This window comes from Procambarus clarkii, chromosome 91 (genome assembly GCF_040958095.1).
Source record: "Procambarus clarkii isolate CNS0578487 chromosome 91, FALCON_Pclarkii_2.0, whole genome shotgun sequence".
Taxonomy (NCBI): Eukaryota; Metazoa; Arthropoda; class Malacostraca; order Decapoda; family Cambaridae; genus Procambarus; species Procambarus clarkii.
In genome coordinates this window covers 5,080,527-5,107,529 of record NC_091240.1, presented here as the reverse complement: position 1 = coordinate 5,107,529, position 27,003 = coordinate 5,080,527, and the positions used below count along the sequence as shown (strand labels likewise).

Here is a 27,003-nt window from a genome sequence, read left to right as displayed (position 1 = left end):
AGTTGTGTATAGTGAAGATGGTTACAGTAATGTTGATAGTCCATGTGTAGTGTAGTTTGTGTTGCAAGTTGTGTATAGTGAAGATGGTGAAGTTGTGTATAGTGAAGATAGCCCTCCAAGTAAGCTTGGAGGGCTTGAAAAATTGCAGAACGAAGCCTTGAGGATAATCCTTGGGTGCCCTGGTACCACAAAGATACTTAATATGAGAAAGGAAATTAATATTCAGAGCGTTGTTGATCGTGTTACTGAAATTAACTGTCAAATTGGTATAAAAATGCTTAGGCTAACTCTTCCTAATCCTTGCACAGAAGCCCTCCAGAATTTCTTTATTGAAGATCAGCATTGTTCCAAATGGATAACAAAAACTGGAACTCAACTCAGAATGTATCAGGTTCATGATTTGTACCAAGAGAAACAACAACGGCACTTTCCTGCACCGTGGGAGGTTACACCCTTTCCAGTTTTAATCCCTCCCTTTCCACCCAAGAAGCAAATTAGAGATCAGCCCAAGCTTTGTCTTGAGGCAAAGCTCAACGCCTTAAGCCATATTGATGCTCTGTCCACAGAGCATTCTCTCTCTCAAATTATATACACTGATGGTTCCCTACACCGCACCACGGGTGCAGCTGGAAGTGCAGTTGTCCTGACAATGGGCAATGGCCTATACTTTGAGTGGGGAGTCCGTATAAACAACTGGGCCTCTACCCTTCAGACTGAACTATTTGCCTTGATCCTTGCACTGAAATGTGTACAAGTCTCAAAACTTGATACATTAATTGTAAGTGACTCCTTATCATCCTTAAATGCTCTCAACTCTTTAAGACATAACTGTAACATGCTCGTGTCCGAAGCTAGACACAAATACAACAAAATTATTAAGGATGGTAACAGAGTCCATTTCATGTGGTCTCCATCTCATGTTGGCTTCCGAATGCATGATAGAGCTGATAAGTTAGCCAAAGAATCTGCCTTTAAAGGAGCCGTTGAGTGTAACCTTGGATTGTCAATGAGCAATCTGAGAGCAGCAGTACACCGAGAACTTCAACAAGATCTTGTAGATTTGAGGCAAAGTGAAATTGACACCAGTAATTCCATCTATCATCATACTATCATGCAAGAGGAGCCACACATCTATGGATCATCCAATAAAATCAGCAGACTTCTAGATGTTACTACTGCTCGGCTTAGACTCGGTTACAAGTATCTCTGGGAATTCTCATTATCTGCTGATGTAGACCTGACCAAATGTAAACTGTATCAACAAAATTATTCGCACACCCTCCGTCACTATGTGATGGAGTGCGAAAAGATATGTGAATTTAGAGACAATTCTATAACCAATGTTCCAGCGATGTGTCAATATTTCATTCAAAATGATCTGCTACCAGAAATTTTAGCCAAATATCCCCAGTTTGCTAACTGTAGGTAGTAACTGAGTGATTGTAACCTATCCACCGCTGCCCACTGGATGGGGGGACGGTGTGCAGGACAAACATATAAATTTTGACACTAGCTCTCCACATATGTCAGTTGCTTAATTTAGAACCTGTACTTGAGGTACTTGAGGTCGAACCCATTGTTGATGTGACGACTTATATTGAATTTTGTAACTAGCTCATCAAGATTGTAACTTGCTTAGCTAAATGAATTGTGGGGTTCAGTCCCTGAGCCCATTATGTGCCTCTGTAACCCTTTCCACTACCGCCCACAAGATGGGTATGGGGTGCATAATAAATAAACTAAACTAAACTCGCTGAAAGTTGCACAACAAATGGGACAGTCCAAAATGAGCTAACCAAACTCTATGAATAACCAAGCGTACTATTTACTTTAAGGAAGGAATTATCAAGGAAAGCGCCAAGCCATTACGACTATATAGCACTTGGAAGGGGTCAGGATAAGGATTTGGGATGGGACGTGGGGAAAGGAATGGTGCCCAACCACTTGGACGGTCGGGGATTGAACGCCGACCTGCATGAAGCGAGACCGTCGCTTTAACGTCCAGTCCAAGTGATTATTTACTTTAAGGAAAATAAGGTAGTTATTCAATTGTATAAATCTTTGGCTGAAGTGAATCACCCATCCACTAAACACAATCAACTTTTTTTTTTCAGCCACTCGCTTATCACTTGCCACTCAAACTTTTCCAGAAATATAAATTTGGTTGGTAGGAAATATAACTTAAGAATGAGTGGTGTAATGGTGCAGCCCAAACCACACATCAGAAAACGAAGAAACAACTTAATAATGATCCAGGACCGAAACGTCGTTTCTTCATCTTTTGATATGTGGTTTGGTCAGGGGCTAGATTCACGAAGCAAGTTACGCAAACACTTACGAACCTGTGCATCTTTTCTCAATCTTTGGCGGCTTTGTTTACAATTATTAAACAGTTAATGAGCTCCAAAGCACCAGGAGGCTGTTGATAACAATAACAACAGTTGATTGGCAAGTTTTCACGCTTGTAAACTGTTTAATAAATGTAACCAAAGCCGTCAAAGATTGAGGAAAGATGTACACGTTCGTAAGTACTTGCGTAACTGCTTCGTGAATCTGGCCCATGCATATCTTCAGCCAAGTTATTGTAACTCATCGTCTGCATGGTGTAGCAGCTCTTAAGGATAAAATTAAACAACTTCTCAGCAGAGAAAGCAGGGAAGCCCCAACTGCATATTTGAAATAATGAATGTACTGTCACAAAGAGGTGGCGTGTTGACCACTTGAAATCCTTATTAAATCAGATGTATGTTACATGAGCTGTGTGATCAGAGTGATTTTCATCCAGTTTAGCCCTTGAATCTGTTGAAGTAAAATGCTTAGTACATATATAATTAGTTTATATTAGTTCTCCTTCAAATTGTCTTCTCGTCATCCGAATTTTATGATATTTATTTAGCCAATATTATTCTCATCGTTCACATTGCTTTAATTTAATTTTGTCTATGGCTATAACCTGTTCATTCCAGTCACAACTGTAGTGATTTTTATAAATTACTAACAAATAAAGCTTCTAAATCTGCATCTAGATTATGTAGTATATAATTATTGTGAATACATGTATGCAATTACTATGGCTTCCTTTTATTTAAATAATGTATTTTCTAAAATGTGTAAACTACCAGTTATAAATTGTACAACCATTTATAGATAAATGTACCTGAATTTAACACATTGAGGCCACTAACACTTTAGTGGCCTCAATGAAGACAGGAAGCCGGTGGTTTGTCAAAGGTGGTTTGTTTTTTTCAAGCTGGATTTTAAAGTTCAGCAGCATTTTGGCATTTACGGCTTCGTCGGGTAGGCGGTTCCATGGGTTTATAACCCTGTGTTTGATAAAGCATCTCCTGTTTTCACTCCTACATCGGCTTGCTGAGTTTGAAACCGTTACTCCATGTCTGCGTTACACCTAACCTTTTGAAGAAGTTCTCCGGAACAACATCCTCCAAATTATTCATCATTTTGAACGTTTGGATGAGATCAGCTCTATCATGTCTAGTTGGCAGTGTTGCCCTGAGGCCCTCAACCTGACGGTATTAGAGTTGATTTAGTGACAAAGCTTTTTATTTTATTTGATCATGAAAGTCCCTCTTTTGACAAAAAGGATGATGACAGACTATAGGACAATTTTATATTTTATATATATTATTAACATGCAAAATTCAAGTGAGTTCGTGAGGGACAGTGTGGCCAACAGTGACCAATATATGAGTGGTCGTGTCGCAGGGACTCGAGTATGTTATTGATCAGTGACTGTGAGGGGCTTAATTATGTATGTGTGTGTTTACTCTTGAAGAATAATACATATCGCAATTTTATATCAATCTTTTGTCTTACATGAGTAAATAATGTTCAATAAATATCATAATTTATATAAACAAAAATGCCCTTTCTTGCAGGGTTTGAGACAAGTGATATTTTGGAGATGTAAACAAACGTGGCAGTATGAATATAGTATAAAAAGCGTTACATTAGTTTAAATAAAAATACCTATTTATCATAATACGTTAATTATTAAACCTTCCTTGAAGACATCATCAAATTTCAGTTCATAAATTGACAATGTTTACTTTTACTAAGTAACGCGCGGTGCGTCTGCTTGCAGACTCTTAAATGGCTGACAGCTCGGAAGCCGCTCATTGGCTGAATTTTCCTCGCAATGGACTAGCGGAAGGTGGAATGTGGCGACACCCCACAGGATGACTCGGCCCGGCAGCCTGCTACTCCGAAACCCTCAACTTTATGGTCTTTAAGCCACATCTCTCCTGTTGTTGGACATTGTAGGTATTTTAAGTTTTGAAGAATATTCTGAAATGCATGCAATGTTGCCAAATGTGTCTCATCACAATTCAGTGGAAGTGTTCATGTAAATATGTTGTTTATGGCGCCGGGGAGAAGTGTGGGAGCCCCGTGGTGCAGGCGGCGGTCAGACCTGTGGTGCAGGAGACCGGTGTTGCCTGAAGGTGAGGAGGACCTGCCCTCACCTGGACACGGCTACGGTCACCGAGACTGGCTACGGTCACCGAGACTAGAAGAAAACGCGGCGAGTGTTGTATGGGAGACTATTACAGAGGGCTGAGGGAAGTTCCCTGGTTGCAAATATTAAGATAAATCCTAGTTTAAAGGTTTTGGTTGGAATTTTATTGGACATTAGGCTTGTAAAGATGTGTAACTTTAGGCAGATGACTTAGTATTTGTGGAAGATTTGGCCAACTTGGATTTTCATTAAATAATAGTTTTTGTAAAACTGAATTTTAGTTTAGATATATGCTTACTTTGATTGTACCTGACTTGTTGTGTCTATTGTGACAACTATGTTGACTGCAGGTCTGATAGTGATGCTTAAGGACTGCTTGTTTCTCTTTTTCCCCAAGTTTGTTGTGATAGAGAAAGCTGACCCACTTTTTCTTGCATTCTTTTAGATGTTTCAACTGTTGTGGTTACTAGCACTGTATTTAACAACAGTGCATGATAATGTAAGATTAGTAGTGCCTTTACGATTGAAGTTTTTAAGCTGAACAATTTTAGCCAGCCTTCTTGGTATAGATTATTGTAATATTGTAAAGGGAAGGGGTGATTTCTTTTAAGAATTGGCGCGATTGATTTATTCGGAGCTAGATCGCTTCCTTTGATATCGGGGTGTATTGGTCCCAGTAGTATATAAGACATAGTGGAGGGAGTTATCCATGAATATCTGTAAAGACATTTATTATCCAAACCATCCTAAATCAAAGTTTTAGTGTTGTACTTGAATTTACATCTAGGAAAGCCCCCACCTCCCAACTACAATATTTGGACCAGATGATCTCGTCACGGTCTCCCTTCATGCAGATCGACGTTCAATCCCCGACCGTCAAAGAGACTGCGCAAAAATTCCTTTCCTGCGTCCCATCCCAAATCCTTATCCTTATCCCTTCCAAATGCCATATAGTCGTAATGGCTTGGCACTTTCTCCTGATAGTTCCCTTCCCTTAGTATTAAATTAAATTACGTCTAGAAAACCTGGACATTAACAATGTTAACACCCAGGATACAGGTGAAGCAGTTGCTGCACTTGCAGTGAGCAATAATTTCAAGGGTGGTTATTGATTACAATTATTTTTTGTTTTCATATCTTCAGTCATGAACTTTTTGTTGATATTGGCAGACTATAGGATATAAATCCTGAGACACCTTAGTTTGTATTAATGTCCATATCATAAGTCATCTTTAAAATTAGGATATATGTGGCTGCCATGCAGTGGCGCAGTGGTAAGACACTCGCTTGACGTTCCGCAAGCACTATGGCTTGGGTTCGAATCCTGGCTGGGGAGGATTGACCGAGCGCCAATCCTTAACTGTAGCCTCTGTTCACCCAGCAGTGAATAGGTACCTGGTTGTTAAACAATTCGGCGGGGTCGTATTCTGGGGAAATTAGGATTAAGGACCTGCCCGAAATGCTACGCGTGCTAGTGGCTGTACAAGAATGTAAACTCTTGTATGTAAAACATATATCCTTTATAAAAAAATGGTACTGTAAAACAAAAAATGGTAAAAAAATCCTTTATAATCAGCTTAACCATATTGAATTTTAAAATTTTTGTATTGGCACTTGAGAAGGTTGCTACTGTAATTTTTTTTATTCTGTGCATGTATAATATACAGTACTTTATGTATTTATGTACTGTAAGTGTTTTTTTATGGTATTTAGGAATGCAATTCAATAATTGCAAATAGTTCTTAGATACAGCACTTGAGAAAGAAATAAGTCGGCCGAGATCAGATTTCGGTGTCTAGCGGACACAGTGCTATTTGGATATAGAATACTGTAATAAAAAGAAATTTAACAACACTGCTAGCAAAATTTAGATTTCGTATCCAAATAGTGCAAATCCCCATGGCGATGTATTCAAGTCGTTCATCTCCATATGGGTCTGTATGTAATGTATTTGCAATTCTTAGGTTAAAGTAGGGTTTATTATTCTGTAACTCCTCCAAAGTGCTGCACTTTTTTCTGATATGATATGTTAAATGGCAACAAGATTGTATTTTTTTAAATTTTGCATAATTTTAAATATATTAAATATACATTTAGGTTTCTGCATATTGAAATTTTTCTCAATTCTCTTAAGTTTTTAATACTTTATACTGTACAGTATATGAAAAGTTCAGTCCTGGTGGTGGTAACCAGGTTTAAAAAAATCCACATTGAGGGGATAAAAAGCAATTTCTGAGATGAATGGTCACTTTGAGATTAGGTTATATCATGTTATTTTGTGTCTAGTATCATATATGCTTATTTCAAATGCATCCACAGTCCTTAAGTTAAGTAAAGAGTTCTCAAATTAAATATTTATTGTGAAAACTAATTATTGTACAAAAATATTATTATTATTATATTCCTTTCAAAATCCTAAAACAAAATCAAATACAGATAGTGCATTAGTGGGCTTCGTGTGTGGGAGTTTATACACTTTTTCAAACTCGCACACACACACATATACTGCCAGCAGGGAAGACCCCCTCAATTATAGACCTGTATCATTGACAAGTGTAATAGTCATAATATTGGAAAAAATAATTAAAACTAAATGGGTAGAACACCTGGAGAAAAATTATATAATATCAGAAAGATAGTATGGTTTACGATCTGGAAGATCCTGTGTAACAAATTTACTCAGTTTCTATGATCGAGCCACAGAGATTTTACAGGACAGAGATGGTTGGGTTGACTTCTTCTGTCTGGACCTAAAAAAGGCTTTTGACAGAGTTCCACATAAGAGGTTGTTCTGGAAACTGGAACATATTGGAGGGGTGACAGGTAAGCTTCTAACATGGATGAAAAATTTCCTAACTGATAGAAAAATGAGGGCCGTAATCAGAGGCAATGTATTGGATTGATGGAATGTCACAAGTAGAGTACCACAGGGTTCAGTTCTTGCCCCTGGGAATGTTCATTGTTTACATAAACGATCTACTGGATGGAATACAGAATTATATGAACATGTTTGCTGATGATGCTAAGATAATAGGGAAGATAAGGCACCTACATGATTGTCATGCCCTTCAAGAAGACCTGGACAAAATAAGCATATGGAGCACCACTTGGCAAATGGAATTTAATGTGAATAAATGCCATGTTATGGAATGTGGAATTGGAGAACATAGACCCCACACAGCCTATAAATTATGTGAGAAATCTTTAAAGAATTCTGACAAAGAAAGGGATCGAGGGGTGGTTCTAGCTAGAAAACTGTCACCTGAGGACCACATTAAGAACATTGTGCGAGGGGCCTATGCTACACTTTCTAACTTCAGAATTGCTTTTAAATACATGGATGGAGAAATACTAAAGAAATTGTTCACGACTTTTGTTAGACCAAAGTTGGAATATGCAGCGGTTGTATGGTGCCCATATCTTAAGACGCACATCAACAAACTGGAAAAGATGCAAAAACATGCCACGAAGGGGCTCGCAGAACTGAAGGACAAGAGCTATGAGGAGAGGTTAGAGGCATTAAATATGCAAAAACTAGAAGATAGAAGAAAGAGGCGATATGATCACTACGTACAAAATAGTAACAAGAATAAAAAAAATTGATAGGGAAGATTTCCCGAACTCAGATTTCTCAGAACTTCAAGAACAAGAGGTCATAGATTTAAACTAACAAAACAAAGCTGCTGGATAAATATAAGAAAATTCACTTTTGTAAACAGAGTGGTAGACAGTTGGAACAAGTTAGGTGAGAAGGTTGTAGAGGCCAAAACAACCAACAGTCGGTAATTTCAAAGCATTATATGACAAAGAGTGCTGGGAAGACGGGACACCACGAGCGTAGCTCTCATCCTGTAACTACACTTGGGTAATTACACACACACTGACAGAGCTATTGGTGTCCAGTGTGGGTCTCGCACTTATAAAAGTTTTATAGTAAAACATCAAATTTTAAATCCAACTCCTTGATTATACACACCTGATGTTTTATTTGAAGGTGCATATTAAGCATGAGTAGCAAACATGAGGCTAATGAAATCTAACCTAATCTCATCCATATCTACCTTAATAACCAAAAAATAATTTTCAAAATAATATGAGACAGAACAGTCTGGGAAGTCTGTTCACCATGATGGCCTGTTCGACAAATTTAAGTTTTTGTTAAAGTTAAATGTACTGTACCATATTTTTAGAGGCTTATTACTATGGATAACTACTGTAATTTGATGTGTACAGATGATACAGTTTTCTAATAATAATAATAATGTACTGTGTCAAGGGACAGGAAGCCAGTGTGTTCATACATGGTAGACTTGTATTGAGGTCGCCTTCCCCCCCTCCCCATCGAAAGCTGAATTACTGACCCCTTCCCAAGATGCAACCTCACAACAAGCTGACTAACTCCTGAGTACCTACTCACTGCTAGGTCAACAGATGCATTAGGTGAAAGGAAATGTGCTCAAACATTTCTGTCGCACCCGGGGATCCGGGCAGGACAGAATGGGATTTGGGATGTCTCAAAACCAAGACATCCCCCGGTTTTGTTGATATATTTTAGAGAAAACTGGGAAAAATGCATGTGGCCCACACAGTAATTGAGAGGGAAGGAGAAGGAAAAGCTTCTTTGTGAAATAGGATTAAAGGGAGAAGTGCTAGAAGTGATCAGTGGGTTTAAATACCAGGTGTCTGTAATTGACAGAGAGATGTTTGTGTTAAAAAGTTGAGAGTGGAGTAAATCAGAAAAGGCAAGTGGCAGGTGTAATGAAAACCCTTGGTTTAAAAAAAAAAAAAAGATTGGCAAAGGAGGAGGCTAGAGGGCAGCATGAATAAGGGAAAAATTGAGAAATGGGATGTAGAAATGGGCATAATTGTAAATTTTAACTTCAAGGAGAGTGTATCAAAATAGTTTGGTCATATTCAATGGTTAATAATAGTGGCAAAGGTGTGTATTTTGAAGAAATTTGAGGATAGAGTGAGGTGAAAAAATTAGACTATGGACAAATGTGGCAAGTATTTAGAGTAAGTGTAAATTGAGTTGTTGACAGCACATGTGAAGTGGTGGGGAATCAGTTTAAGATGAAGTAATTGTTTAACATACTGATACTGTATTTTTTTAGATGACAAATCACTGGAAGCATTCTTCAAGTAGTCGTATGAAGCGGTACTGCTGTAGATGTTTTGCTGAAGTGTGATGTTGCTGTTTCTACGTGATCCTGGTTAGTGTGGAATTTAGGATGAATTGATGTCTTTCAGAGCTATACATTTTGTTACTTTCCAAGGTAAGAATCCACTGTACAATAGACAAGATTCGAAAAGAGTCATGCAGCATGGTGTTAAAGTACTGTACCAGTGACACGGGATCTTTTCAAGCCACCCTGCACGTTTATGAATGGTGCCAGGAAGTCACTGGATAAAAAGTTACTCCATTTCAAAAGTTGCTGTCATTGACTACAGGGGAAGTGATTCCTATTCTTTTGTACCTGGTCTTTATTTTCCTATAGTTTTTTTGACTTGCAAGTTCTTGTATCTTCTTTTGAGATTGTGGATGGATGTGGCTTCCATGGCTTGTTCTTCAATTCATTTCACTTGTTGACCATCAATGTAGGAGTACTGTACTATATTTCCTTACATTTTTGCATTTCTAGATTCTATTGATGGCCTCTTATCTTAGTCTTTCTCAATGTATAAAAGGTATCTATCCATCTTGTATATTTCCCTCGGTATTTTGAATGTAGTAAAATAATTCTATCTCCTCTGCTTCTCCTTTAGGGTTGGGAGTTCCCATAACCTGTCTTTGTAGCCAATTCTCTTAAATCTTTGGCTGCCACATCTTTTCTTGGGGCCGTATAACTATCAAGGGTTGAAATGTATGAAAAAGAAGTGCCCTGTTTTCTAATATATATTATCAGTGCACAGTGGAATTACAATAATGGCAATAATGGTGAAGTAATCATAATTGGATATGTGTGTTTCCAAGATGTATTATCATTATACAGTACTGGTAAATACAGCCAACAGTCATAATCATCAAATAATTTTATTTTTATTTTGGTATAGTATTTTCTAATTTGATTTTCTTTTTCTTGTTATTAATAGCACTTTATTGCACCACGGGCATGAGACCCGCACTACCCCGGGTGGGCCTCAGTGTTTCACGGGAGCGCGCGGTAATTCTGAAAAGTGTATACTCTTTTCAACTTTGTCACCTCAATTCTCGTCCAAGGTTTTTCAATTTGGTATCATTGTGTTCGCAATAGAATTCTCTACAGGACTAAAGGCATATAAAGTCAAAAGCCTTGTGTACCATCCACAATAAACAGAGAAAGTGAGTGCGTGTTACCCGGGAGCGCGAAAGAGCGATAAAATGTGTACACTCTTCACTTTTGTCACCTCAATTCCCGTCCTAGGGCTTTCATCATTGTGTTCGCGATAGAATTCCCAACAAGAGTATATGCATACAAAGTAAAAAACTGCAGCGCGCTCCACCCGCCGACAAGATGAAAGTGGCCCAGAAAGAGAGCACTGCGCCACCCCAAGGCACCTCTCATTACATTAGAGAATGCGGTAATACGGAAAAGGGTATTCTCTTTTCCACTTTGTCATCTCATTTCTCGTCCTAGGTTTTTCAATTTGGTATCAATGTGTTTCGCAATAGAATTCTCTACAAGACTAAATGCATATAAAGCCTGAAAGCCCAGCGAGGAAGTGAGAAAGTAAGAGCCCAGAGCCGCACAAGAGCAATAAAATGTGTACGCTCTCTTCACGTTGGACATCTCAATTCTCGTGCTAGGTCTTTCATTTTGGTAACATTGTGTTCGCAATAGAATTCCCTACAGGAAGTACTGGGATATGCAAATATAAAGTCCAAAAGCCAGGCGTACCACCCACAGCAAACAAAGAAAGTGACAGAGCATAATCCCAGTGAGCGCTAATAAAATGGGTATACTGTTTTCAACTTTGTTGCCTCAATTCTGGTCCTAGGTCTTTCATTTTGGTATCAATGTAGATAGAGCTTTGAGTTATTCTGGAAGTACTGTGCCTCTAATGGGTATTCTGGGCTGGATTGAGCTTTTCTTTAGTACATACCACACTAACTCCTTATGACTCCTGCAGCAACATGTTTAGAAAAAGGAAAAACAAATCTGTGGTGCCGGTGTCTGAAAAATGCCCTTTCTGACTGCTTGGGAATTCTGTCCATGGCACACAGGATTCTTACCTTAGGTAACTATTGAATATCTCTGCTGAAAAAGAAGCTTTTCATATTGATATGAAGCCTAATTCTAATTTTTTAGTACTGTACAGTATCCTTAACATTCATTCTCTACATTGGTCATATTTTTCTTATGGATTTTGCTTCCCAACGCCACAAAGCTGGGAAACAAGGTAGTGATGATGATGCTAGTAAAGATTATGATTTTTTTTGTTAACATTTAGTAATACAATGCAATGCAGACTTGTACAGTAGAAGTCTTGCTCAACTGGAACTTGGTACTATGACAAATATATGATCTGATTTTGGTGTCTGAGACTTGCTCATATAGGTTAATTATTTATAGAAAACTTTATTCATGCTAATCAAGATTATAATCAGAGACAAACATTATAAAGCTAAATAATAAAAAAAAGGCATTGGTGATTTTGGTAGCAGCAATGTTTAGCATAAAAATTAGCATAAATGATTTCAATTAGTGCTAATACTTGGCATTAGGTCTAGTTTTAATGCAAATTATGACAATTTTAATAAATTAGGTGCAATTGGAAGAGTCTAATCTTAGTTGAGCAGGTTGATTAGGAATTCAATGTACAGTATCTGCTTCAAAAAATGTACTGTACATATTTTTCTTTGAAATATTCTTTGAAATATTAGTGAAGGAAATATTAATCTATCTATCTATATGTAAGAGAGAGTGAGTGTCCAAGGTTGGAGGCCGGACAATTTGCAGGGAAAATGGTCTGGGGTATGAGACTGACTTTGGCTGGTCGGGGTCAACCTGAGTTAAATTCTTTGAGAAATACTGGTACTGTATTAGCATCTATAAGTGACCCCCCTGTGAAATATTTGGTGTGTTTACCATAATTTTTCAGTGCTTTGTAATAATAAATTTTTGTAGAGAAGGGGAAGAATGGGAGGGGGGGGGGGAAGAGACCCAGGTGCAGCCTGGTACCTTTTCTACATACTACTGTAATTCTAAATTGAAATGTCTATTCAAGGCTGGAGGCCAGATGGGGAAGAGGAAGAAGGGGGTAGGGTAAGGAGATGGGGGAAGGAAAGGGGATAAAATAGGGGAGAGGTGGGGAGGAGGTGGGAAATGGGGAAGAGGGTAGGAAATGGAGGAAGAGGAGGGAAAGAAGACAGGTGGAATGAGGGGTAGGAGGAGTTAGACTTTCCAGCGCACCGCTGGGTCCTCCGTCTCGTATCAAATAAATGGTAAGGATGGGTAGCAACACAATTACTTAATTATGTGAAGAAAACCATTGACATCCAAGACCAATTCATACCACGTGTCACATTGTCACTGCACGGAAACCACGTACAAAACTCGGGCAAATCATAACATAGAACGAAAAGGTAATGTAAAGGATCTAGGTGTACTCATGTCGGAAGACCTTACCTTTAAAGAACACAATAAAGTAGCCGTCACAACTGCAAGTGGGACCATTGATGAAGATGTGTGTGTGGTTTGTTGTAATTTGTTTCAAGTAAATACAGTATTATGAAAATGTTATACAGTACCCTTCTGTCTCTTCCAGATTTTCCTCAATGTTGGAAAATCTACATGCTTTATAGTAGCATTTATATATACAAATTTATAGTGATATTTACATTTTGTTTTGCAGATTTGAAAAGTCATGGAGACGGTTGTCTATTCTGGGGTGTCTTTAGAAATTCCATCAGAAATCTGTCAAGACATATCATTATTGTTTGAAATTCTGTCTCCCGACACTTGGAACAATCATCTCACTGATGAACACCGAGAAATGTTAATGGTTTGTATCTTAGGCTTTGTATTTTGTACAATATTTAACTTGTGATGTTACAATATGGCATATAATATGTCTGTCTTTAAGCAAAATTTTGCTACAACAACCATTAAATAGTAATTTATAAAGTATTTTCTCTACTATAAAGTGAGTTTTTTTTTTAAGTTTCCTAATGTTGCAGACTATTATTTCATTCTCATTTGCACTTGTGATTGTTTTATGCTCCTGCTGGTGGGAAAGTTGTTTGTGCTCCTGCTGGTGTGAATTTTGTTTGTGCTCCTACTCAAGGTGGTGGAGGCCAAAACCGTCTGTTGTTTCAAAGCACTATATGGTTGAGTACTGGGAAGACAGGACACCATGAGCGTAGCTCTCAACCTGTAACTACACTTAGGTAATTACTTGGGATTTATTTGTTACTATTTTAGTATTGTGCCGTATTTGAAAAACTTACTCAAGAAAACATAATTTCCATTAGGTATCCCAATCAGGGATACTTATTAGAAAATGTTGTATTGTTTAGTAAGTATTTCAAATAATAAAATATTAACAAAGAAATATGAGCAGCAGCATGAACAACTTTCACATGAGCAGCAGCATGAACAACTTTCACATGAGCAGCAGCATGAACAACTTTCACATGAGCAGCAGCATGAATAACTTTCACATGGAGGGCACTATATTGCAGAGGGGCAGGTTCACAGTGGCCATAAAAATAAGGATAACACCCTGCCAAGGAGCTAGGCCCTAGATCCAGCTGACACGGGCAGACAAACTAGGGTGACCAGAGGCAGCAGGACTGATGACCGAAGTCTATGGCTTGAGAGAATGTTGCATGATACCCGAAAATCTAGGGCCAGCAAGGACCAAGGCATTTTAGCATTTTGGCACTAGCTCAAGGGGCATGGGAATACAGCCAGAAACACACTGGTCATGCAGCCATAAGGATACAGGGCAAACAGTACAAATGGCCTGAACCAGGAAAGGCTGAGGGCAAATAGCCCAAATAGATGCTAAACAGGAACCGTGAAAATACCCAGAGAAAACTTAAGTGGAAATGTCCTGAGGCAAGCCTGGATGACCACAGTACTATCGACTTGAGAATGGTCCAGGACGGACCGAAACGTCGTCGTCCCTTCAACTTCTAGTGTGTGGTCTGGTCAACATACTTCAGCCACGTTATTGTGACTCATCGCCTGCACCACAGTACTAAATAGACCCGCCAGAACGAGGACCCTGGAGGACAGAGCTCAAATGCCCAAAGGCCACAGAGCAAAAGTCCCAGAAGACCAGGGCAACCACTTTAGGAATGCAAGAGACAAAGCTCCCAAGGCCAGAGCACACAGTGCAAGGTCAGGGCACAGAACTCAGGGCAAACAGCCCCAGAGCCCTGGAACCCAGAATTCTTGGCTTAGAGCACAATGATGTGTTGGGACACAAAGCCCAGGGTCCACAGGAGGAGTGGAACCCTTGGATAATACTAAGTACAACAAACACTAGTGTAGAGATATATACATGGATACAGACATGGGAATACAGGAGAAAGTACAAACACTGTACTGTATGCATGTACATATATCTTGTAGCATAAAGAGCATTTCTTTAGCCTCAAAATTTCCACTTTAAATACTAGGTGTGTGTGTGATTTAGACTTTATTACTACATTGAGCTATAAAGTATTGCTCGAGACTCTGCTTCACCAGCGTGAGGGAGAAGCTATATTAAATGTAGTTATTAAATAGATGATAAAGATATTTTAAAACTGGTCAGAGCTAAAGTGTGTGGTTATTTGAGGTAATGACGTAAAATGTTTTAAGCAAGGCAAAAGTAGGGTGCTGAAGGAAAAGTCTGGAGGTGTGATTGATACAAACATAGCCATGATTGATACGAACATTAACCATGATGAAATGACCAGTGTGCGATGATAGTGTAGTGTGTTAAGGTAGATAATTTGATAAGATTTGCTCTGCTGAATGTGTTGCACACTAACCGCCATCGGAACAAAATGCCAAAGCCTATTTTTCATATATGTAAAGAAAATTGTCCTGGCATTAGCCTGTACTTATCTACTTTGAGACCTTTCCTTGTTCAGTATTATATATTTTGTTAAACATTTTGTTTCATTTTATTGATGTCATAATGTTTAAATATTTAATCCATTCCATTTATTTTTATCTTAGGGCTATTTACCAGAATTTCCTCATAATGACCTGGAAGAGAAAACACGAACTTTAGAAATGTTTTTTATGGATGAAAACTTCAGATATGGAACACCACTCAGGTTGTTTCATGAACAGCTCTGCAAGGGCTTCTTCAACCCTGAAATTTCCAAGATGAGAGCCATTCATAAGAAGATAATGTACAGAGAATACAGGTAATTTTTTTATAGATCTTTTAAATAAAAAGCATATGCCAATTGTCACTTACTTAAAAGGAAGTTTGAGGAAAAAGGTTCATGGGCCCTTTATAGAATATACATTATAGCCTGTTGTGAAATATGTAATTCTCTGCAAAGTAGAGGAAATATGGAATTTATCAAAATATTGGTAGGTTATCTCAAGTTATTTTAAAAGATATTGTGGGTATTGATACAATACTCTACAGTAAGGAAACCAAGTTAATATTGTGCTTACTATTCATTGGTTTAAGCAAATAATTTTTATTTATATCCTGTGATTCCTTTATTTTTTCTACAATAATTTCTTGTGGTCTTATACAGCACTGGAAGGAGACTTCTCTCCCTCTCCATAAATATTTTATTACTTCTGCTTACTTTACCTGGTAGAACATGTAGTTACCTTCCTTCTTTCCTGTAGCTAAGGAGGATGTCTCATCTTGAGAAGTCTAACAAGGATTTGGGGTGATTTCTCTTTTTTTTGCCCTTTGTGAGGTTTGGGTTACCAACTCTGATGTCTACCTGCTAGTGGGTAGTTTGTCTACCTGCTAGTGGGTAGTTTGTCTACCTGCTAGTGGGTAGTTTGTCTACCTGCTAGTGGGTAGTTTGTCTACTTGTTAGTGGGTAGTTTGTCTACTTGCTAGTGGGTAGTTTGTTCTATTCTTCCCAGTTCCAGGTAGATAATTTTTTTGTTTCTGTCTCAAGTCCAGTGTGTTTATCCTCCATATTACAATGAGTGCTCATACTTTTGGTAGTTTGCTTTTCTTTAGAAATATGAAGTAATAGGAGTCAAGACTTGCAGTTGAGTGTATGGGAATGTTGTCAATTTCTTTTTCAAAGCCTGTTGTGTCTTGTGTTAATATCCATTATGTTGCCTGAAATATAGATATCATTCATGAAGAAGCTCTCTCAATATTCAGCCTTCATGGCATTTGTGTACTAAATATAGCTTCCTTTTCTTATAATATTTGCTCGCTCTACTTTTCATTATCGTTTATTTTTATCGTAGTCCTGCATAAAACTAGCACATTGAATCTTCGTTCCTTAGAAACCTTTGCCCTTCCAACTACTGTATTTCAGTTGTCAATATATTTCTCTCATATTCCACACAACCTTATGACCATACCTTTGCTGTCAAGGTCCTTGGCTGGTGTGGGATCCAGATTCCAGTCAAATTTTACCATTAGCAGGAAAGTAATTTTAAAATGATGGGTTCCCTTCCCAATCTCCTCACCTCTGTGATGCAGGGGATGCAAGGCTGGTTGTTCTATAGTTTTTAAACAAAAACTAAATTGCACATTTTTTTTTTTAGATACCGGCAGAAGCAATATCTTCATCATACACTAGAAGAGGTTTTAGTGCGAAGAAAAAGGGTGCTGGATATTGTGAGCAACATGCCACCGGATGACATTCCCAAGATCCCGCGACTCACACCTTTGGTAAATGGAAGATCTATTCTTATTTGTATACTATTGCTTTTTTTTCTTGTGTAATGTATCTACTAAATGAAGAATTTTTTAAATAATGCAGGGACACAATTATAAGACTTCATATTCCAGTTTAGTAATTTAAATTAATTTAATAAAAAATATAAGTCCCTAAAGCTTATATACTGGTACTCTAAAGCCAGTACCTATGTCACCTGGCATCTGTAGCCATCTCATGGCTTATCAGAAGCAAGGATTGGAACGAGTAATCAGTGGGTATCATAAAACTACTCCACATTTAGGCCAAACCCTCCAGAATAGCCATAAAGTGGTTACAAAAAATGCCAAACAAACTCAACTGAGGCAAACAACAGGACATATCAACCTTAAGAGCTCAATTCCCAGGCAAAACCAGACATTTGGACATGTTTAGCTGCACCCAATGCCTATACCTGTACTATCCACCTACCACTAAATAAGTACCCAGAAGTTAGTCGACTGTTGTGGGTTGAATACCCAGAGAAGGTCAGTTGCTGTCCTAAAGGAACAGCCTAACAGGTTTCCTGTCCCCGACAATGTTAAAATACAGAGGGGTTCCTTTACCTTATGACACTCTGACTTATAAGGCTTCATACAATACCAATTAAGATTGCCAATGCTTCCTCAAGCTGGAACACTAAGTGGCAGATTGAGTGGTGTGGAGTCTTGGGATTAATTATCACATTTTTGTTGTAAAAGAAACCTTAATCAAGGTTGATGAAAGGAACAATTTTAGTGGTGGTGCATCAAGGTCAAGAAAAGAAGAGCCATGAAGCTAGACATAATAGTGGGCATAATATTGTACTTCTGTCTGTGTCTTCTCACTGCTGTTCATAGCCTTATAACTATATTTGGTTGGGTTAAAGTCCAGTAGCTATTTTTCAAATCACCTCTGGAGTGTGGCTTGATCATTTTCTTCAGTATTACAGTTTCCTTCTGTTCTGATTCTTTTTTAATTTTGTATCGTCAGCAAACCTTAATACGAAAGAGCTAATTCCACGCCGGGTAATTGATATACACAAGCAACAGGATGGACTCTTGTACTGATCCTTGTGATACTCAGCTCATTGCCTTTGCTTCTCTCCATTTTGGTATCTGTCCTTTCTGAGAGGTGCTCCTCGCCAGCTCCTCACCAGCTCTCCATACTCCTCACCTACTCCTTACCTATTCCTTACCTATTCCTTACCTATTCCTTACCTATTCCTCTCTCACTTTAGCACTCTTCCAGATACACCAGCTTGTGGGGGCAATATCAAAAGTTTTCTTACAGTCAAGGAGTATAGTGTCTCCCCATCTCTTATTTGATTTGTCATCTTGTAAAATTCTAATCGGTTCGTTAAAAGATAATTTCTTTGGCAAAATCCTTGCTAGAGTTTCAGAATGAAATTTTGCTGTTATAATTGATCTATGAGCTGACTTAGAACTTTTTTTTTTCATATGCAGTGTTCATAATTTCTGAATAATATTTTCTAAATACCAATTATTGTATTCTAATAAAGCTTCATGGGATATTAGTACAGTATACTGTACATGAGTTATTTTGAATATTTATCATTAAATAATTTAGTTTACTTATAATTGTATGTGATTTGAAAGATCAAGCTCTGATTCTGTTGTCTTAGGTGATAAATTTATGACTGTGGTTTTTAACGATTTGTCATTTGTTTACAGCATAATAAAAAGAAGAGTTCTCGTACCTCCATTGAGTATTGTACAAAAAAGCGCTACTTTCGTGAATTGGCTGCGATTCGAGCAGAAGTGGGAGGAGATACAAGTGATACATCAGAAGATGAAATATATCCAGGTATTAAACAAAGTCTTGAATGGCCCCTATCCATAAAACACTTAAGTACTCTTATGACCTGACCAGAGTTCAAACCTCCATTGCTAGGGATCACTCAATGATATACAGAGTACGACTTCACCAGCAGGCAATCGCTGGTAAAGTGGTTAGGGCACTCTGTACCCCAGGGGTGATCCCTGCCATTGGAAGTTCAAACCTTGGTTGAGTCATAGAGTTCTTAGGTGATATCCAGGTATAAATAATTTGTTGTAATTTATTGCAAAATTAATTAAAAACAGTACAAATATGTTACCTTAAAGGCCTACATAAGCAATCATTGTTTTCATTTTACATTGAAGTATATTTTGAGATGTGTTCAGTATAGTTAATGGCCTTCAGGTGCAAAATTAGGGTAGTTTGTTGTTTTTCCCAAATCACAAGTACAAACCTGGAAAGTTAAGGGGGTGACCATTATTAAATGTGGGTCTAACAGTGTGCATGCATAATTGAAGCTTCTTGTATTCTGTGGTCCCTTGTTCTGTGCAAAGGTTATGTTCCTGGAAAAATCATGTGCTAATTAAACCTATCATATGACTAAAATAAATTGTTCCTGAGACCTCAATTTCAGGAGGGGCTGAATAGTGGCTCTCTGTAGCTAGCTCACTCGGTTAGCTCCACACATGGGAATCACAATTAGCCTTAGGAGTCCGTAATGGTCTATTAGAGACCAGAGCCAGAACCTGGTCCCCTTCACAGGTGCAGGGAGCAGGGGATTGTTATCATCCCCCTCACCAAGGTCATAGCAATATCATACCTACAGTATATTATTAATGATTTGCCATCAGATATTTACCACTCAATCTCAGAAGCACCACATTAGTCCTCAAGCTACGCTGTTGTAATGGGTATAAGCTGACCTATGGATATTTCTGCGGAGAAATGTTCACTAATAGACTATGAGGGTAACTCTTGAGAATAGCTTAATATAGAAAACAAAATCTGCTGTCGTGAAACTGGTATGTATGTAAGTGATGAAGAGCAAGTTGAGAAGTTTAGAGTTTATTGTTGTCTTTTAGATATCATTTATTACTTGTTGACAAATATCCTCTTCTGCTTCTACTATTCATCATGTTATTTTATGAAACTTTACCTGCTAGCAGCCTTTTATGATGCTATTCTGTAGAATAAATTGTATTTTTCAGCCCTGTATAATACCACAGGATATGTATAAAACTATTAAGAATGGTTTGACATTTTGTTAACATGGTTTGAACATTGCAGAGGGACCAGGGGCCTCCCTCAATAAAAAACAGCGTCGGCAGTTAGGAGGGCTGGAAGGCTCGCTACCGCCAGATTTATTACCAGTGAGAGCTACGCACAGTAGTGGCTCTCTTGCGCTAGACCTCGAACTGAAAATAACACCCACTAGTAACCCACTAGATCTTACGGATGATCATTTTAGAGCCATGCTTGCAGGACACAGGCTTCGAAGAAGTAAAAGAGAGGTGTGTACAATTATATTTCTCTATTCTCCTTGTCTCTCTCTCTCTGTTTCCATCTCTTTCTCTCATTTTGAAGTCTGCTGCTAGTGAAAGGTTCTGGTATTACTCACTGAGTGATGTTCTTAAGAATGGAATCTATAGCCTGTAGATATCAGATATCAGTGTAATGATATCTGAACAGTCTATAGTTATCAGCATAATGCTATCGATGCTGATATCTATAGACTGATGTTTCCAGTCTATAGATATCAGCAATAGCTGATACCTATAGACTGAGCATCTTGTAATTTTAATGACTTTTTTTTTTGTGTGGTTGGGCCAGATGGGGATGCTTGAAATTTTGATCTTGAACATTACAATGAAATTGTCAACATCTCTCCGTTGTTAAAGCCTGCTGATCTTTCAAGATGGGTCGAGGCTTATCACGAGTCATCTTGTATGGCTCTCTTCATTGTCAGGAAATGAGAGGTAGTATGGGATAGACTGTCATTGAGAAAGTCCAGAAACTTGCTTTAAGGATGGTATCAGAAATGGGAGAGCTGAACTGTGAGGACATATCAACAGAACTCATGCTAACAACACTAAAAGAGAAAAGGCCAGAAGTGATATGATCAACAATATACTGTATATCATGCTGAGGGAGAATATATAAAGTAGGTAGACAAAATTTGCCCAATATTCCAAATGTGGGTAAACAGAATGAGGGCGGGCACTGATGGACGTTCAAAACACAAATGAACCAGAAAGATGTACAAGGTTGTATTTAGTTTAGGTTGTAAATAAATTGAATGAGCTGAAAGCACAGGTTGTGAGGGCTACTTCCTCAGTTCACAACTTTAAGAGAGTATGACAAGTTGAAACATCAGAGGTATAAATGCCATGGATACAATATTTATGAGGCAAAGGCCTAGAGCTAATTCTTGCTCCTTGTTGACAAAAGATGGGTAAAGCCGGGTAGGTATGCCCCTCATCCTTTTACTAGTTGGTTCCAGTTGTTGCTGTCTAGTTATCAACATTAATTGCATTCTCTCAGTAGTAAAGGTAAGCTGACATCAACAATCCAATGAACATATTACTGTTAGTTGGTTATTAATGATCATTCCTCTTGAATACCTGCTTATTTTCTGGGCTCTTCCAGTTTCAATGTGCACTTTTATTGTTTTGCTTGTATACTGTGTCTAATAGAAGACAAAAATAGTAAGGAAAAACAAATAGTTTCCCTAAAACCTATCAAATCAAATAAAATCAAATGTTTATTCAGGTAAAAGTACAGTCATACAAGATGAGTTACAAACATAACGTTGGATTTCTCGATAGAGCTTGTACATACAATGCCTAAAGCCACTAATACGCACAGCATTTTGGGCAAGAAATGCTTGTGCTTATAAGATCAGCATTACTGTATATTACTACAACAGGCAAGAAGCCCTGCTACAGCAGTCAAAACCTGCAGAAACTTCTTTCATATGACTTGCTGTTGAAGTTCTAAGTGTATAAATATTGTGGTATTTGGTGTTCTGGATGCATGTTTATAGCAGTAAAAGTGTTTATGAAAGCCCTTCACTTGCTTAATACTTGTATAATTCATGTGATTTTGATGTTGTGAAACATTTTTTAATGGAATTACAATTTCCTGTTTCAGTCGTCAGTTGACCTAGATACTCGAGGCATAACACTACAAGATGTTATATCTCGAGCTCAAATTCAGTTGAAAAGACCTCCTCAAAGAGCCATTATGTCACCATTAACACTAGAAAAACCAAAGAAAAAAATTAAGGTAAAGAAAGAAACTTCATCCATACTAGTCTCTTCCAATCACTTGGATCTTCCAGTGACTATAAAAAGTGAACTTCTAAGTGATTCAGAATCTTCGTCGTCTTCCTCCTCATCTTCAACGGTCAGTGACTCGGAGGATATTGAAGTTAAGAAGGAAACGCCAGTTGTGTCTCCATCTGTTAAAAAGAGGTAAAGTTCATTCATTATGTACTCATCAGTATAGTTCTGGTCATGTTAACTATGTACTGTATTTCACAGAGTGGTGCTGTTAGAACGTTTAAGTCTTTTACAACACAACTTACTTTGCTAATTTGTGCTTATTATTTTTTATTCAGCATTTTATTTTAATTGTAATTTACAAGTAGTATTTTTGCAGTTTAACCTATTCTATTTCCTTCCTTATATATATAAGATATATTAGATACAAAAATGAATTAACCTGATTTGTTTTAATTTGATGCAAGTACAGTTATGTGTAATCTATAATGTTCTCTGAATCATCATCATTTTAACAGAATTGGTGCTAAAGGTATTAAAATAAAGTTAGAACCAGTGGAGCCCTTGAGTGCGAATGAAGACATAGATATTGGAGGCCTTGGAGTGGAGCCCATAGTGAAGGAGGAGCATATAAAGGTTGAAATAAAAGAGGAACCAATGGAAGATCAAGTAACGGCTGCAATTGAAACGTCATCAGAATTAACAGCAGCACTTGAAAGTATTGGGTGAGTTAACTTTGGGGAGATTTAAATTTTGTATTTTATTTTGGATTTGCTTGTCTGTCTCTTGGTATTCTCTTTTCTCCTCTGTTTTGTTGTACCTTTTCTGTCTTCATTCTCTTTCTCTTTTCTCTCTTTACTCTATAAATACTGTATATGCAGAAATATCATATTTAATAGCCAGAGCTCAACTAATTGGTCTAGTAAGCAAGTCTCATTTTTGCCTAATAGCCAGAGTGATTTTACATATTTTCAAATACAGTATTTCCTTTTAAATGATTTCATCCCTGATAATATACAGTATCTTAGTCCGAGTTTTAAATATGTTGGACAGTACTGTACTGAGAAATAATAGGTATGTTGTATTTGTTAGATCATGTTTCTAAGTTTGATTCAAATCATAAAAATTGTATTGTATATACATATTACTGTAGTGTATATTGAAAGGGTGATTTGTAGGTGTGTAATATGGAGCAGAGCGCCAAACAGAACAGTACAGTTTGTGTGTATGGCCAGAGAACTCGAGCACAGTATTACTAGTGCTTACAATACAGTGTATAGATAGATTTGGAGAAATTTATTTTAAAAAGTTGCATTTATTTCTTTTAATATGTTAATATTCATTAGTAAATCATTGTTCTCATTCTGCAGTGCTTGTATTGCTCCAGAGTTGACTCAAGAGACTCACATATGTTTCTTCAGCCTGATCAGGGATATAATATGTTCTACTGGCGAGCAAAGAATGACAAGAGCCCAGTTAGAGTCGAGTATAAGAGTGTGGCAGGAGTCTGCCATCTCTCCACTTAATGAATGGTATTCTCTTGTCCCGTCTTGGGTCAACATTCTCCCTTCTGCCATTAACTTTCTTTGTGGACATTTTACAGGTGAGTAACATGAAGGTGTTGTGATGTTGCACCTTGTAATTCCTGAAAGTCAAATGAGTTTTTACAGTAATATTTAGAAAAAGTAGGATAATTTTGTGTGAGAAATAGTAGTTCAGTATGCAGAAGGTTTTTCATAATTATTGGAGTGTTTCATAAATTTTGGTTTTAAAAAGTGCTGTTATTTTCTTTGATTCACATTTGATGCTGGCAGTTCTTCTCTAATTTGTTCTATTTTGCATTTAATAATCCTTACATCTTGCTTTATTAAAGAACAATGGATTTTTCACTCTAAATTTTTATCATTATATTTTATCACTTTGGCTAGTTTGAATGTAAAGAGATAACATATTTCTTAAATATTGGATTTTAATTCTAAATCAAATTAGGATGTCTGGTGAATTTAACTAATGAACCTGTAGTAGCTCGATGTATATGCAGCTCAGGTAAATAATAGTGCTTCCCCGAAATCTAGAATAAAAGTCTAGTCAGAGCAGAGAACATTCCATGGGACAAAACCCTGGCAATCTGGTTAACAGAACTAGGGAACCAAGGCATAACGGTGAACTCAAACAAGAAAATGGAGGCAGGCACTTGAGGAATGGAACAGCCACCTTAAAAGTCAGAAAAGCACCTCTATAGTCTCCAAGACACATTCTCCCTGGGGCACCCAACAGACCTCAGGTGAATTTCCAGGGCACTGGAAGATAACCTCTGGAAGTTGTTCAAACCACCCAGGAAATGATGACCCAAATCACCCTGTTCTAGAAAAAATGGCCTGGGAGATCTGGTTGATACCTGGTTGATGGGGTTCTGGGAGTTGTTCTACTCCCCAAGCCCGGCCCGAGGCCAGGCTTGACTTGTGAGAGTTTGGTCCACTAGGCTGTTGCTTGGAGCAGCCCGCAGGCCCACATACCCACCACAGCCCAGTTGGTCCGGTACTCCTTGGAGGAATAAATCTAGTTTCCTCTTGAAAATGTCCACGGTTGTTCCGGCAATATTTCTTATGCTTGCTGTTCTAGAAAAAATGGCCTGGGAGACCATGGTAGACCACCAGCTATCAAGAGAAAAAAACAGAAAAAATTGAAGAAATCAAATACTTGGGGCACCCCACAAAAGTGCTAAGCAGCCAGTTAGCAAGCCAAGTTCTTACTAAGAGAGAAGGAACAAACAACACGGGAAGCCCAAAACAAGGTATCCAGGCAGGTAGACAAGAGTTTACGAAAACCCTCTTTTGGTGGTCAATTGAATGTACTTATTGGTCATCTAGACTGGATTGAGCTTTTCTCCAACAATTCTCTATGCTGGTTATGGTGCCAATCATGATCCTGCAGGTATGCTTGAAAAATTTTGATGATGCAAATACCAGAATGTTTTATCTTGGACTATTCAGTGTCTCTTGGTCAAATGATAAAAGCATTTTACCTTAGAGGGCAGCCAAATGATTGTTCAAAAAAGTTTCTTCGTATTCACTGAAAACCTGATTTTGTTAAGATTAATGTCTTATTCAGATAAGATCACAAATGGTTCTTCTAGGAATCTATCCTGTAAAGAATCAAGACATTCTGATTTGTTTTTCAGATGTTCAGCCTGCAGACTTCGTACCTTATATAGAATACAAGAGTCTGCTGAGAGTTTATCAGTGGATTGGTGCTGGAAGAGACAGTGATGGTCATTTAGAACCCCTTGCTCAATTTTGGCTTGCTAATAAGTGAGTATTAAATACATTTCCTGGTACAGTATTAGGTATTCCCAGTAGGAATATTTTGTCTTTACAGGATTTCTCGGCCATCCCACTTGATTGCTTGCTAATGCAAGATTCTACGGATCCCTGATCAGGATTTTAAGTCATTTGAAGTACACATTCAGTAGTTTGGAAAACTTTTCAAAGTGTCTCCTGCAGTTTATACTGGTGTTGGGTGAGACATTGGAGAATACTCAATCCAATCAGAGAGCACATTTATACAAAGCCTAAAACCTTTCTATATATTGGTGTCAAGAGCATTTCCACACAGTGTCCTTGCAAACTACTGAATGACCCTCTGGGTCACTACGTCGTGCCATCCAGTTCCATATAACAGGGCTGATACAACACAAAATATCCTGATCAAGCTTCCTCACAATCCTAAGCTTCCTCACAATCCTAAGTGACTCATGGTGGGTTGCATGGGCAGTCAGAGATTAGAACTTATTCAGTTATGTGACACATTATCCTTTGAAACTTGGGCCGCGATAAAGTTTTCTCGACGGAGGTGTGCAGCCCTCCTAGGGTTTTCGTTGATTTTTCAAGTAATTCCTTGGGTACTTGGTAGTGATCTTCTGACTCGTGTCCTACAGTGCATCTTTCAGTTGCGTTTTGGTTTTTATGTCCTGTTGTTGGATGTCTAGGGGAAGGGGCTTTGTGGTCTGGCTTTGTTCAGTGGTACTGTATTTACAGTAAAGTATTACCGAAGGATTGGACTTGGATGAATCACAACACGTGATATTTTGTCAAACTACAATAATATCCTCAGATTCAACATGCTTTGGGAACTTCTGAATTTGAGGTTCAGGAGGAACCAATGAGAACCAAAACACATCTTTAACCAGTCAAATAATCACTTGTGACTACAGGCAAAATCTTCATTAGATATTTTGAAGTGTCATATAATGAATGCACTATTCCCATTTATGTTTGCCTTCTATGCCATCCCAGTTTCCTGGCCATGTCTACTTATAAGTATCCACCTGCTTGCCAAAATCCAGTTCATAATAAAAATTCATTGTATTTTTAGTTTCTACTGAAAAAAATAACAGGTGAAGTGGAACATCAGCAATAGAAAGTTTGAAATAAAACTAGAAACAAGCAAGATAAACAATTATGAAATAGTAACCACACAGGGAATAATGTAATATACTGCATATTAAAATGTGCATGCTGTCAAAGGGAATAGTTATCATTTGAAGAAAGGGCACTAATGATGATTATAATAGTTGCTTCAATAAATTCCTTCCAAGTCAAGATTGTAATGTAATGGCATTCTTTTTATCTGCA

General features: G+C 37.8%; 1 protein-coding gene across 1 annotated transcript in view; it reads left to right on the top strand.

The window, feature by feature from the left end:
• Positions 1-4,099: 4,099 nt before the first annotated feature.
• The window catches only part of LOC123773954 (nuclear factor related to kappa-B-binding protein), a 47,543-nt gene continuing 24,639 nt past the window's right edge, over positions 4,100-27,003 (top strand). Inside the window, 10 exon segments of the mRNA XM_069318683.1 lie at positions 4,100-4,277; positions 13,310-13,459; positions 15,631-15,824; positions 17,158-17,284; positions 18,983-19,115; positions 20,376-20,599; positions 22,239-22,561; positions 22,888-23,094; positions 23,740-23,972; positions 25,551-25,680. Coding sequence (XP_069174784.1) covers positions 13,322-13,459; positions 15,631-15,824; positions 17,158-17,284; positions 18,983-19,115; positions 20,376-20,599; positions 22,239-22,561; positions 22,888-23,094; positions 23,740-23,972; positions 25,551-25,680 — 1,709 coding nt within the window. The 5' untranslated portion in view covers positions 4,100-4,277; positions 13,310-13,321.